The sequence below is a fragment of the Dromiciops gliroides genome, chromosome 4 (genome assembly GCF_019393635.1).
Source record: "Dromiciops gliroides isolate mDroGli1 chromosome 4, mDroGli1.pri, whole genome shotgun sequence".
Lineage (NCBI taxonomy): Eukaryota > Metazoa > Chordata > Mammalia > Microbiotheria > Microbiotheriidae > Dromiciops > Dromiciops gliroides.
In genome coordinates, this window is record NC_057864.1 from 468,361,605 (window position 1) to 468,375,419 (window position 13,815).

Sequence of the window (13,815 nt, forward strand, 5' to 3'; positions counted from 1 at the left end):
GGGGCAGCTAGGTGGCTCAATGGATAAAGCACTGGTGGGACAGCTAGATGAAGTATGGGGCAGCTAGGTGGAGCAGTGGTTAAAGCACTGGCCCTGGATTCAGGAGGACCTGAGTTCAAATCTGGCCTCAGACACTGTGTCACCCTGGGCAAGTCACTTTACCCTCATTGCCCCACCAAAAAAAAAAAAAAAAAGATACCACAGGGAGGATCAAGATGCTGTGGGGATTCTGAGACCTGCCACCTCCCTCAAGCTAAGATGTCCTTTGTCTTCCTCCCCTTCTGCAGCGACATTCCACCTATAGCAGCATGAGGTCAGCCGGCAAGGGGATGACTAAGCTCTCCGACCTGCCAGACCTTCCACTCACAGGTGAGTCCCTTTCCCCACTAGCTGCCTTGGAACACCTCTGTTGGTTAGTGGAAACTTTTTTTTTATTTTTTCCCCTCTTTTCCTAGTCCATGTTGCAGCCTCCTTTTCCCTGCATGGAACCGAGAGCTTAGAAGTGTCAGTAGGAATATGCTTCTAGTCCCTTTGACCTTGAACTGTCCTTGGCCCCGACAGCTCATCAGTCTGCAGCCAGGGGAGAGGGGCCGGTTTCCTTCTGACTTTCTTTTCACAGTGTGATTGTAGCTGGGGAGAAAGGCATGGCTTTGTTCTTTTTTTAAAAATCGGGTCTCTGGTGAATTATGTGAAAATGGATTGAAATCTCAAGAGAAGGAGGGCAGCTATTTTAAGAGGGGGCCCTCGCTGGATCTGACTTTCCATAACTCTCATAGTCTCTGAGAAAGGCATCTTTTTTATTTTAGGCCTCCTTTGTTTGTTTGTTTTCTTTTCATGTTCTCCCCCGATTCTGTTCCTCTCCTCCCCCCTCTAGTACCATTCTGTAGTCTTCCTTTGGATTGACATCCTGATCGACAGACCCTGGAAACAGGCTGTGAGCTGGGCTGTCGCCAGCCCACTGCACTCCCACCTATTTATCCATCACCTCCTCTTCTGTTTTCAGGGCTGAGCTAGCTCAGCCTCCTAGAACCAAGAGAGACCCACCTGCTGGAGCATAGGGGACCATGCAGGCAACTCAGAGGACAAATGAGAAGTTTCTCAGTGTCATGTCTTAGGACTTGAAGTACTAATGCCTATCTTAGGACTTGAAGGACCCTCGATCTCCTTGATCTCCCTTGGTATGAATGCAGACGGAAACCCCTCTAAGGCTTGGTAGATGGGTCTTTGCAAGTTGTCAAAGAATTCCTCACCCTGTGGCCAGGTATAGCAAGGCTGGTCTTTAGCATCTCTGGGTCCTTACCTGAAGCCATTCCAGAATGGAGGGACCCTGCCAGAAGCTGCTATCTGACGAACCAGCCTTCAACAACCCAGGACCATCCCTTCATCAAGATGGTGCCCTGGTGGTCACAGGTGGGGCAACCAACCCTTGGTCTGGTTTCTAGGATTCTGTCAGATTCCTTCACTGATAAAGAGCGAACCTTTCGACAGAGGGTCATGTGAGCCTTAGATGGAACCCCACCATCTTGTAGATAAGGACAGAACTACAGAGGACTCGGAACAGTGACCTGAGAGGCAGTTGAGCATAGTGGATGGAGCTGCTCTTAGTCAGATACACCTGGGTTCAAGTCCCACTTCTGATGCCTCCAGGTGCCCAGAACACCCTTCTTTCTCACCTCTGCCTCTTAGAACCCTTATGTCCCTTCATGGTTATCTTCCTCTGCAAACCTTTTCCTCGTTCTCCCCTGTACCTGCAACTCTCTCGCCCTTCAGATCACCTTGCGTTTACTTAATTCTGTCATATGCCCCTAGCGCACTATCAGCTTCCTGAGGGCAGGAGGCCTCCACATTTTTTTCTCTTTTCTCTCTTTTTTCTCCCAGGGCTTAGCATAGTGCCTTGTATACACTAGGTGCTTAATAATGGTTTGTTGGATGTAATCAAACCAAACTAAAGTGGGGTCTGGGAAAACAGAGAAAGTCTTCATAGGGGCTGTCCACAATAAGTGAGTTTGGGGTCCAGCAGAGCGTCAGCCCCCTCCATGACAGCGATATGCACATTTCCCAGGCTTCTTCTCCTGAAAATGCTCTGGAACTTTTTTTTTTAAAGAGAAACAAACCATAGTTTGTGAGAACTTCTTAATTGATGCTGTGCCCATAGGTTAGGAATTACTCCCTCCTCAATGCCAACTCAGAGGATCTTCACCCTATCATCTTAATGTAGTATTTGTTAATCACTCATCCTCTACTAAAACCCTCCAGTGCCTCCTCTCGATGTGGAGATGACCCAGAATTTGTAACGGCCATACCTGTGGGGGGCACAAGCCAAGTGGCGACAACCGTTGACCAACTGTACTGCGTTGTCCAAGGAAAGGTTGGGTGTGGGGTGATGAAAAGACTGTGAAATCTTGCCCTCTCTGTGGGTGGCCGTGACAGCCCTGCCCACAGGTGAAATTTTTTAAATTGAGAATAATGGAACCAGTGGTCAGGGAGCCCACAGCCACTTTGGAAGGCCCCCTTCAAAGATGGGGAGAGGCTGGTCGTAGGAAGCAGCCCCGCCAGTGAGATCACAGGTGGTTGGCAGGTCCCTGAGCAGTCAGCATCTCGGGCACACTGTGTCTTTTTTATTCTGGTCTCAGTATTTGTTTCCTCCTCACTCAAGGATGACTTCACTTTCTTGACGGACGGATGGTCTATCACGTAGGGGAGCCGATATCCTAATTGCTGAGACCAACACTGGGGCGGAGGCCACAGGGGCCCATTGCCACTGAATAAACAGCCTGTGATGTTTCCTTTCCCTCCCTCCCAGACCCCTCCGCATCCGTATATGTTTACTCTGCTTGACGGGGGCCAGTGAAGGACGCTTGCTTTTCGGAAGCTGAGGTCAAGAACATCAGGATCTTGGGACTCGTGGGCCGCCACATGATTCCCTGTGTCCCCCTCTTTGTCTCTGCTCATTAGGAGCTAGTTATCTTGGTTTTGTTTTGCCAGAATAAGGGCTGTGAGGTACATTCCGTCCTTTTCTGTGACCAGTTCCTAGAAGTGGTCTTGCTTTCAGATACCCAAGAGAAGTGGGGTGGAGTCAGGGACAGACTGGGAGTCAGGCCTAGATTCTCTTTCCCTGCCACCAACTAGTTCTGGGAATGGAGGAACTTCATTTCCCCTCGCTGGGCCTCAGTTGTCCTTCTTTGTAAAATTCATGTCTACCAACACCTAGGGGTGTCATATTCTGAGGCCCGTCCCAGCCCCAAATCTATTATCTTATGACCTCTAAGGTCCCTTTCTCGCTCCAAAATCTATGGTCCTGTGATCTTTGCCCCTGGCCAGATATCAGAAGTGAATGTTAGAGTAAAAAGAAGACTGTTTTCCTTTGAGTAAATCTAGTTAGTAGAAGAGAAGGGTTTCTTCTCTCACTTTTTCCCAGCAGGGTCCAAATTTCTTGTGATTCATCTTCACAAATTTCACCTTTCTCAGCTATTCAATGGTAGGTAATTTACTAGACTTTTTTATTCTCCCGACTCTCCTCCTACAGGTAGTCCTTACTAAGGACTAATGCTGCTCTTTCCCTGACGTGATTTCTTGTAGCAAAGACTTGCTTCCTAGTCTGACTTTAGTATGAAGGCCAGTGAATGTACCCGGCGGCTCAGATGCCAGGTAGGCTGACCTAGCCGATCCCTCTGTGTCCAAAATGGGTGATTGTTGTTCTTGTTGTTCACACAGACATCCTAAAGGGAAGAAATGAGGACCTGAAACCGGACCATTACCTCCGTAAGAGCCCCTCGCTCGAGTCCCTGAGCAGACCCCCTTCACTGGGCTTCAGTCATGCCAGGTTGCTGACCCCTACCCCTGGGGGCTTGAAACCACAGAGCAAACTCAGGTACCACGCCATAAATGATGAGAAAGTCGAAAAATCATTTGGCGCTAACTTCCGATGTGAAAAACACAGTCACTGTTCTCAGACATTGCTGCCTAGCCTTTTCCGGTACCCATTCCAATTGAACCATGCCCGATGTAACCCTTCCCTGTTCACATGGCACCCGGGGTCTGGCCAGATGTTTAGCTATGCTCTGTGACTTCGATACCAGATGATCCGGGGCTCTTGGCTGCACTGTCTCTTTCCAAAACAAAAGGAGAGAGCAGCCAGTGCCCGGCTGGGAGGAGCTTCTTCAAGAATGGAGAAAGGGAAGAACTGAGCACTGGCAGCAGAATCTGGGTGCTGTGTGCCCGGCAGGGATCCAGCCACTCACAAGTTCAGCTGCTCTCTCTTCCTCCTCCTCCTCTCCCTCTTCCTTTTTATCTTCTTCATCCTTCTCCTCTTCCTCCTCCTTTTCCTCCTTTTTCTCCTCTCCCTCTTCCTCCTCCTCCCCTGTTTTCTCTTCTCCTTTTCTCCTCCTCCTCCTTTTTCTCTTCTTCCTCTTTCTCCCCCTCCTCTCCCTCCCCTCTGCGACCAGCTTGCCCCCCCACACACACACTGCCTCTGTCTCCCACTAATGGAGGGTCTCCCCTTCAGACTCCATTCCCTGAGCACTCGTTCCTCAGACCTCTGCTGTCTGCCTTCCATCTCCTCCATTCCTCTCTCTATGTAACCTACTCTTGGCCACCGTCAGCAGCCGCTTCCCACTTCTCCTTCTCCTTGGCCTTTCTGCTCCACTTCCTGCTGCTGCCCCTCCCACTCCTCTCCCCCTGTCTTCCATGGTGCTGTGCTCTCCCGGTGTCTCATCTCGGCTACGTAATAAGCAAATATGTAGTGCACGAATGACTTAATTCAGCTCAGTCCAGCCGACATGCTGTTATATGCGAGGCAGTCATCCAGTCGATCCTCAAGCATTTATGAAGCACTTAATGTGTACCAAGGGAGAAACAGGAAAAACCCAAGACAGTTCCTGCTCTCCAGGGGCTTCCATTCTAGTGGAGAGGCAGGTGCGTGTCTGAGATAAGTGCAGCCTAGATGGGAGGAAGTGAGTGGCAGATGGTGGAGGGCGGGGGGGGGGGGGGGACACTAGAAAAGGTCTTCTAAAGAAAGTGGTGTTTGAGCCGAGTCTGGAAGGAAGGCAAAGATCCTCAGAGCTATGGGTGAGAAGGGAGAGTTTTCCAGGCATGGGGGACAGCCCGGGCAAAGTCCTGGAGGTAGGAGATGGGACGCCACGTATCACCCCAATCAGGGGGCAAGTGTGGAGTCCATTAGGGAGTCCATCCTGAAGGACACACACATTCATTCTTCTTTTCTGGCCTCCCACCTATACACCGGCATCATCTAAAGCTCTTTTCCCTCTTTGTGCTGGTATCCTCTGGTGATTTATCTCTTAACACCTCTCCAGTCTGTGCCTTAAGCCTTTATCTGCCCACTGCCTTTAGCCTCCCTGTGCCTTTGGCCGCTGCATTTGGCTACTCCATTAAGCAGTTAAAACTCAGCATAACAAAAACAGCTCATTTGTCTCCTTCCCCATGTCCAATTAGCTCTAGTCACCTCCATTTCTCTTTCTCTGGTCACAACCATGGAGTGATTTTGTTCCTTCCCCTTCCTAACCACCCCACCCCTCATTCTATCATCCTACTCTTTGTCTAATCACCTGTGTCTAATTGCCTGCTTCTTCTTTCCAGCTACCACCTTCATCCTGTATTCCTGCATCACCTTCTGTGTAGTCTTTCCTTATCACTCAATCAGCATTTAGTAAGCACCTACTGTGTGCCGGGCTCTTTGGTAGGTACTAGGGTAGACACCTACTGTGTGCCAGGCTCTTTGCTAGGTGCTGGGGTGGGCACCTACTGTGTGCCGGGCTCTTTGCTAAGTGCTGGGGATGCAACTACAAAAATTAAGATGCCCCAAAGGCAGGAACTAGATTCCATTCTAGCAATCTGTTAGAATGTAAACTCCTTGATAGTAGAGATCATTTCCTTCTTTGGAAATGATGAATGCTTGCCGATTGATCAATTTTACTGGGTAGGCACAACGTGTTCATGGATAATTCAACATAGCATTTATACAAAATAAATACACACTGATGGGGGTGGGGAATCAGGAAACACTTTTCGAAGGCCTCTGGGCCTCAGTTTCAACTCTAAAATGAGGGAGTTGGGATGGGACAGCCTCTAGGGTCCCTCCCCACTCTTAGCCCAGATCTCTCCTTGTTCTGACTGTAGTCATAAGTAACCATTGGGGTACTCTGCAAATACCATGTTCAGCTCTCACTCAAGAGTCACCCTTGGCTCCCTATTGATTTCCAATTCAAAGTGTGACTCAGGTTAACCTTTGGGGCTCTCTATCGGCACCATTGCTCCTCCTTGAGCAACCTTTACATTAGCTTCATTTCTGAGAGGTTTTTGCCTCCCACTCCAGTCTGTCTGTCTCTTTCTCTCTCTCTCTCTCTCTCTCTCTCTCTCTCTCTCTCTCTCTCTCTCTCTCTCTCTCTCTCTCTCTCTTTCTCTCTCTCTCTCTCTCACATACACACACACACACACACACACACACACACACACACACACACACACACACACTGCCTTCCCTGATGAGCTGCACTTGTCTCAAATTAGGAGTTATCCTCCAGCATCTCTGAGAGTTGGCATTATAGACAAGCAGAGCACTTCACAAATGAGACTTGAGAGGAACATGGCATCCACTCCACTACCAAAAAACCATTGCTCCTCCAGTTTTTCAAAAAAGTATAAATTTACTGATGCTTTTTTTGTTGTTGTTGTTGCACATCTGGCCCTTCCCAGTGGACCCCCCTCCTTCACTACCAATGGGACCTTTCCTTCTGATAAAGTACAACTAAGCAAAAGTAAATCAATACAGTGACCAAATCTGACAGTGGATGTATGCCTCATGCTGCTCCTAGAGTCCACCACCTCTCTGCTGAGTGCTGGGAGGTGTGACTCACCATCTCTCCTCCTTGGTCACTGCCTTGATCCTAAGTTTTGAGGTCTTTTGTTGCTCCCCAAATTCCAAAATATACTTTTTTTTTTGTTTGTTTGTTTTGTGGGACAATGAGGGTTAAGTGACTTGCTCAGGGTCACACAGCTAGTAAGTGTCAAGTATCTGATACTGGATTTGAACTGAGGTCCTCCTGAATCCAGGGCTGGTGCTTTAGCCACTGCGCCACCTAGCTGCCTCCCCGAGACTTACACTTATTTAACTGACCTAATAGTTATCATGTGACCGCCAGCTGTGAGTGTTTTACAATGTGCCTAATACGTTGATCTGTATCTTTGCCTCCTACTGAATATGTTTCGCTTGCTCTCATCTAACAATCTGGTTGGTGCCTCACCCCACTCTCATCAAACCACTCCAGTTAGTCACACTCAAATCCTGCCCTTCCTGATCTAATGGCTAGGACTTGGGAGTCTTTGTTAGTCCCTGGCCGGCCTTCCCAGGTGGTTGGCTCAACGGTCTGATTTCCCAGGAAATGTTGCCATTTTCACAACTGCTGTTTTGTTGTATGTTTTATCTAAATCGTCTTGTATTTCCCCCCATTTTTTCATGTTTATGTTGTCTGCATGCTCATGTATTTTCATGTGTGTATGTCCCATCTCCTCCCTCCCCCCCCACCCCCACATTAGATTGTGAACTTCTTGAGGGCAGGATTCTGTCTTCTGTTGTTTCCATAGAGTATATCTAGTTCCCTACATGTGGTAGGGATTCAATAAATGCTGTTGATTGACATTGACTGGCAGTGTGGTCTAATGGATAGCGCCTTGGAGTGGGAATGGTTGATTCACTGTTTGATAGATTTCACTTTACTATGCCTCAGTTTACAGCTTTGTTGGAAGGGGGTAGTCATCTTCATCACATTTTTCATTGTCATGTTGTTATGGCAAAGGTAATAGCCATTCATGCTTCAGCACCAAAGAAACACAGGTTTGAAAAGGACCTCAGAAGTCACTTTCTGGTCCAACCCTTAATCTGAACAAGAATTCCCTTCTCAAAACTCCTTGAAAAATGGTGACCCAGCCCTTTCTCAAAGTTCTCCAACAAAGAAGAACAACCCTCGTTTCTCAGCACATCTCATTCTACTTTGGGAGAGCTCAGACTATTAGAACAGGAGTTCTCAACCTGGGGTCTATAATGTTTTTTAAAATATATTTTGATAATTGTGTTGGTGTTGTTGAGTTGTTTCAGTTGTGTCCAACTCTTTACAACCCTTTTGGGGTTTTCTTGGCAGAAATACTGGAGTAGCTTGCCATTTCCTTCTCCAGTTCATTTTACAGATGAGGAAATTGAGGCAGGCAGGATTGAGTGACTTGCCCCAGGGTCACACAGTTAGTAAGTGTCTGAAACTGGATTTGAACTCAGGTCTTCCTGACTCCAGGGCCAACACTCTATCCACTGCACAGAGCAGGGAGGAGATTAGCCCGAAACCCCAGCTTTTCCATAGCTTTTCTATTTATGTCATGTTTTATTGACTAGAGTTGGAATGGACCTTAGAGGCCATTAAGTTTAACCTCCTCATTTTATGGATAAGGAAATGGAGGCTCAGAGAGGTTAATTACTTTACCCAGAATCACACAGCTAGAGTCAGAGGTGGGATTTAAACTCCACTCTTCCTAACATCGAGTCTTAACAGTCTGCCCACTGAACCACCTCACCACCAGTGGGTTTGGGGATTTGAAACAAATTTCAGGCACAGGAAGTCATGTTACCCTTCTAAGAGTGACCACATCTCAATGAATATGTCCTAGGCAGCAGACATAAGGCCCAGAGGAACACATATATGGTTATGTTGTTTATTATACAAATTATATAGTATGTAAGAAGATATAATCGCAAATGTGATTTGCTGTTGAGATACATTCTGTCCCAAGTCATTTACTCATTCATTCATTCTATCATTTCATCAAGCAATTATTAAATGCCTACTATGTGCAAAGCCTTTGGGGGGATGCACAATGGTTAACAAGCATTTATAAAGTACCTACTATGTGCCAGGCATTGGGAGTACAGATACAGTAAAATGGCCCATATCTGCAGAGAGTTTACATTGTTAGGGGGAAGACAACAATACATAGATAAATCTATACAGAATAAATATAAAGAAAATAAGTACAAGGTAGTGGGGGAAGGAGAGTATTAATAGTTGGGGCTGGTAGAATTAGGAAATGAAGGAGAAGATGGTGCTTGAACTATGAACTATGTCTTTAAGAAAGAGAGGAACGCTACAAAGTGGAGGTGAAGAGGGAATGCATTCATCAGGGAGGGCACAACCAGTACAAAGGCATGGAGATGGGACATGTGAGAAACAGAGAAAAGGCTGGTTTGGCTGGATTGTAGTGGACAAGATGGGGAGTAATGTCCAGTGTGGCCAGAAAGATAGGCTCGGACAAAATCATGAAGGAATTGCCCCCAAAGGAGCTTATATTCTGCCAAGGGAGAGTGCAGACTGGGCTGTAGTGTGTGGGATCAATCATAAGGGGCCACACATCAATCGTTGAAAGCTAGAAGCTACCTCAGAGGTCATTTAATCACATTCTTTCATTTTACAGATGAGAAACCCAAGGTCATATAGGTCATATAGTGACAGAGCTGGGGTCTGAAGCCCTCTCCTTTGATTCACCATCCAGTATTCTTAGCATGCTGCACCCCACGGCCTCCTAATAAGAAGTGTCCTCATACACAAAGTACCATAATGTAGAATTGGGGAGGGTGGGGTGAGCACACAGAAATCTAGAGGAAAGTAATTCACTGAAACCAATTAAAAATGCCAATCCTGGGTCGGACTTTTTCCTTCCTCATCCCCCTGTCCTGTTTGGAAATTGCTTCCCCCTGGAAACCCTGATTATATTACAGTTAAATCACTTGCTTATGGATATTGAGGGGTTCACAAACTACATTTCCCTTGGGTTCTTCCTGCCCTCACTCTGTCATGGCTACTACTTCACATATGATTCCTAACATGCTCCCCTTTGTCATGGTTGTTGTGTGTGTGTTTCAGTAAGTTCACTAAAATGCTTCCATCTTAGCATGCTTTTGCTTTCTACAAAACACAACATTAGGAAAATTAGTAATTGTGGTTTTTTAAAGTTATCCAATGGGGTAATATACATAAAGTACTTCACAAACCTGAAGAGAGACCTGTAAATATGAGCTATCAATAACTGTAGGAATAGAATTTTGAGTCTGACACATTCTGGGAAAGAGATATTGAGTGATCCTATACATGCATTATTTGAACAAGGTAAGGTGGGGTAAAATCTAGTATCAGTATTGGTAATTGATAGAGAGCCAGGAAGGGAAGGGAGAGAGCACAGTAATTATTTATACCCAGTTACCTCATTCTTTGAAATTCCAGAGTATCACTGAAATTGTTTCGGTTTGGTTTAAAAAAAAAGACCCAGTCATGATACCATCCCCTCTCACAGGAATGGTATCCAATATCCATCAATAAATTCATCTCGTTATTCCCATTAATTAGCCCTTTGAAAGATGTCTGTTGAACTGGGCTAACCCCATTGACATAAATGAACTTAGGTTTATTCTTTTTTAGGTGCTCTATAGCAAGCACGTAACTGAAAGTGCTAAGAAGCATATTGACTCGTGTTTTCTCTAACCTTAGTGTGGAAAGAAAGGATCCCCTGGCTGCTCTGGCCCGGGAATATGGTGGCTCCAAGCGGAATGCATTGCTGAAATGGTGTCAGAAGAAGACAGAGGGCTATCCGGTAAGGTATTAACTCTTTCCTTTGAAAGAATCTAATAATGATGGTGCTCATGTACCAGCCTGTGTGCAGCCAGTCTCACAGTGCAGGGGCTTATGTGGTTGAGTCCCTCCTGCTCTGTGAGCATTTCCATCCATTTTTCTTTGCTAACACTCTATCAGTGTTCTGGTAGCCTGGTAATCATTTCATTTGTGAGCTTTAATTAACCCAAGGCATTTGTGACTCAGTTTCCTCATCTATAGAATGGAAAAGAATAATAGTACTTGTTATGAGGATGAAATGAGATATTTGTAAAGTACTTTGCAAGTCTTTAAATGATATAAAAATGTTAGCTGCTATCATCATTTATTTATTTGTTTGTTTGTTTGTTTGTTTATTCTTATCCAAACCAGTGAAGGTGGGAAAAACCGATGAATGTTGGAAGGGGCCTCCTCTCTTAACTCTTCCTTCCCTACCCCTTTGCCCACTCCTGTGTTATAAAATAGATGTTTCCAGATTTCCAAACTGTCCAAGAGAGCATATGATAAACCCCAGAAACTCAAGGTCGACAACACTGTACAAACCTTTATACTGATCTCAATTTGTAATTTTATAGTTTTTCAATTTGTAACTTTGGGTTATGAACTCATCTTGGTCAGGATTATTTATTACATTAATATAGGAAACTCTCAGAGGGGGAAGCTCCATCTACCAATGCAGATTGGGACCTTCTATAAAGTCTTAGGGAGTTGCCTAGAACCCTGAAATGTTGCATGATTTGATTTGTCCAGTGTTTCCTAGATAGTCTGCGCCATACGTAGGATCTGAACCCCAGGTCTTCCTGACTCCTGTTGGCCTTCTAGGAAACGAACTGCCTCTCAATGAATGTTAACGTCAACACCAGACCTTCCTCTAATCAGATTTTTTCTAATTTCCCCAGTCGTATATGTATGCATTAGGATGGTGGGGTTTTTGTAAAGTTCTCTTGATGTCATTTGTTTTTTACATGACATTCATTTCTGACAAATAAGGGGGTTGTGTTAGATGAAATCTGAGGTTAAATTGATGTCTCTGTGTTTCCTGCTGCACCACCATTTAACCTGCCTTTTTAAACAAAATCATTTAACCTGCCTTTTTATTTTTTATCATAAAAGTATTTTATTATTTTCCAGTTACATGTAAAGCTAGTTTTCAACATTTGTTTCCATAAGATTTTTAGTTCCAAATTTTTTTCTCCATTCCTCCCTTCCCTCCCCCCTCTGCAAGACAGCAAGCAATCTGATATAGGTTATAAATGTACAATCACATCAAACATATTTCTGCATTAGTCATATTGTGAAAGAAGAATTAGAACACAAGGAAAAAACCTCTATAAAGAAAAAAAAACCCAAAGTAGAAACAGTATGGTTCAATCTGCATTCAGAATCCACAGCTCCTTTTTCTGAATGTGGAGAACATTTTCCATCATTAGTTCTTTGGAATTGTCTTGGATCATTGCACCACTGAGAAGAGCCAAGTCTATCATAGTTCATCATACAGTTTTGCTGTTACTGTGTACAATGTTCTCCTGGTTCTGCTCACTTCACTCAACGTCAGTCTACTTAAGTCTTTCCAGATTTTTCTGAAATCCACCTGCTCATCATAAATAAATAGTATTCCATTACATTCATATACCACAACTTGTTCAGGCATTCCCTGAATTTCCAATTCTTCGCCATCACAAAGAGAGCTGCCTTTTTAACAAAGAAAAATAGTTAAGTGAAGCTAGTAAAATGACTATCTAATAGTGGGTATAAAATTTCACTCCCATGGTCCTTTGCTTCTTAACCAAGATGAGGGAACTGTCGATGAATGGATAAATGAATGAATGGGTGAATGGATGAATGAATGAATGGACAAATGAATGAATGAATGAAAAAGCATTCTATGTGTCAGGTACTGTGCTAAGTGCTACTGATAGAAACATTTCAAAAAGAGACGCTTCCCACCCTTGTGAAGTTTACATTCTTTTTTTAAAAACTTATTCTGAACTTAACAAATACCAAATAAAACAGGCCTTGCCATAAAAAAGAGAACAGAAAAAAAAGTCTCATTCATGAAGACAGTGCTGACTATGTCATGTCTAGCTTGCTTTTGCCTTGATAATAAGCTACTTTTGGAAAGAAGTTGCTTCTAAAAGTTCAGCCTGTGGCTTTCAAATCTGTCCTGATTGTTTGTGTTTCTTTCTAGCCTACCTTCTATTCTCTTCACTTAAAAAAAAAATAATAATTCCTTAATGGTCATCTTGCTTCCCTTTCGAGTTTCCAGGATGACTGACACATGTAGAGATGTAGTGACCAGGGAGGGGTGTTTGGCTTTGAGGGGAGTAGAAAAGTGACAGGGTCCAGGGTACACAGGCGACAGAGGTCACTGGTCTTGGAAATCAGCCCTCCCAGGCTGTCTTATCTGTTAAGGGAGAGATGTTGTCATCTAGGCCTATGGAAGAGGGACCCATGTTGATGGAATGCTGGGCCCCTGAAGAATGGAAATATCAGTGAAAGGCCGTATGAGGTGGTGGCCTCAGAGCTGGGTTATCCTGAATCATGTGTGAGATTAAAATTGGATATTAGATCATAAATCTACCCTACTTAACCTTTCCCTTAATTTATCTCCCAGACTAGTAAATGGAAGAAGCTTCTGGTTTTCTAGATAGACCTTTTATTGTATGGTAGTCACAAGGTGATGTTGATTAGAAGGATAGGAAAGTAGAAATACAATACAAATCGTCTTAAGTCTAGGCTTAGTCTATATTCCGTATAAAACTCACCAAAAGCGGAAGGCCACCTTTGGGGCGAGAGACCGAGTCAAGCGCGTGCTGTTAACCGAGAGCCGGGCCGAGTCAAACTCCAGTCCGCGTCTGTCTGTGTAGCGCAGCCAGGAGACCAGTGGAGCAGGAAAAAAGGCCCCACTTCCGTTCTCTCCTTGCCTTTTAAGCTCGCACCCCAGAAGTCGAGTGCTCAGCAAGCAATCTGGCGTGCGTCGCAGGCAGACTGGTGTGCGTAGCTCATGCTGTTGGTCTCCTCCCCAAAAGGGTGGTCCTAAAAAAAACCTGGCGTCTCTCCATTATCTAACCGACTGTTAAAACTTTACCACACATGCTTGCTTCGTATATATTTGTTTGCATGTTGTCTCCCCTGTTAGATTGTAACCTCCTTG

At 44.9% G+C, this 13,815-nt stretch overlaps 1 protein-coding gene across 5 annotated transcripts in view; it reads left to right on the forward strand.

Annotated features, from left to right (window-relative positions):
- SPECC1 (sperm antigen with calponin homology and coiled-coil domains 1) overlaps positions 1–13,815 on the forward strand; it is a 370,950-nt gene that overhangs the window by 265,073 nt on the left and 92,062 nt on the right. For all 5 annotated transcript variants that reach the window (XM_044001980.1, XM_044001981.1, XM_044001982.1 and 2 more), the window contains 3 exons: positions 288–369; positions 3,715–3,871; positions 10,542–10,644. In XM_044001980.1, the coding sequence (XP_043857915.1) occupies positions 288–369; positions 3,715–3,871; positions 10,542–10,644 (342 nt within the window). The remainder of the gene's footprint in view (positions 1–287; positions 370–3,714; positions 3,872–10,541; positions 10,645–13,815) is intronic.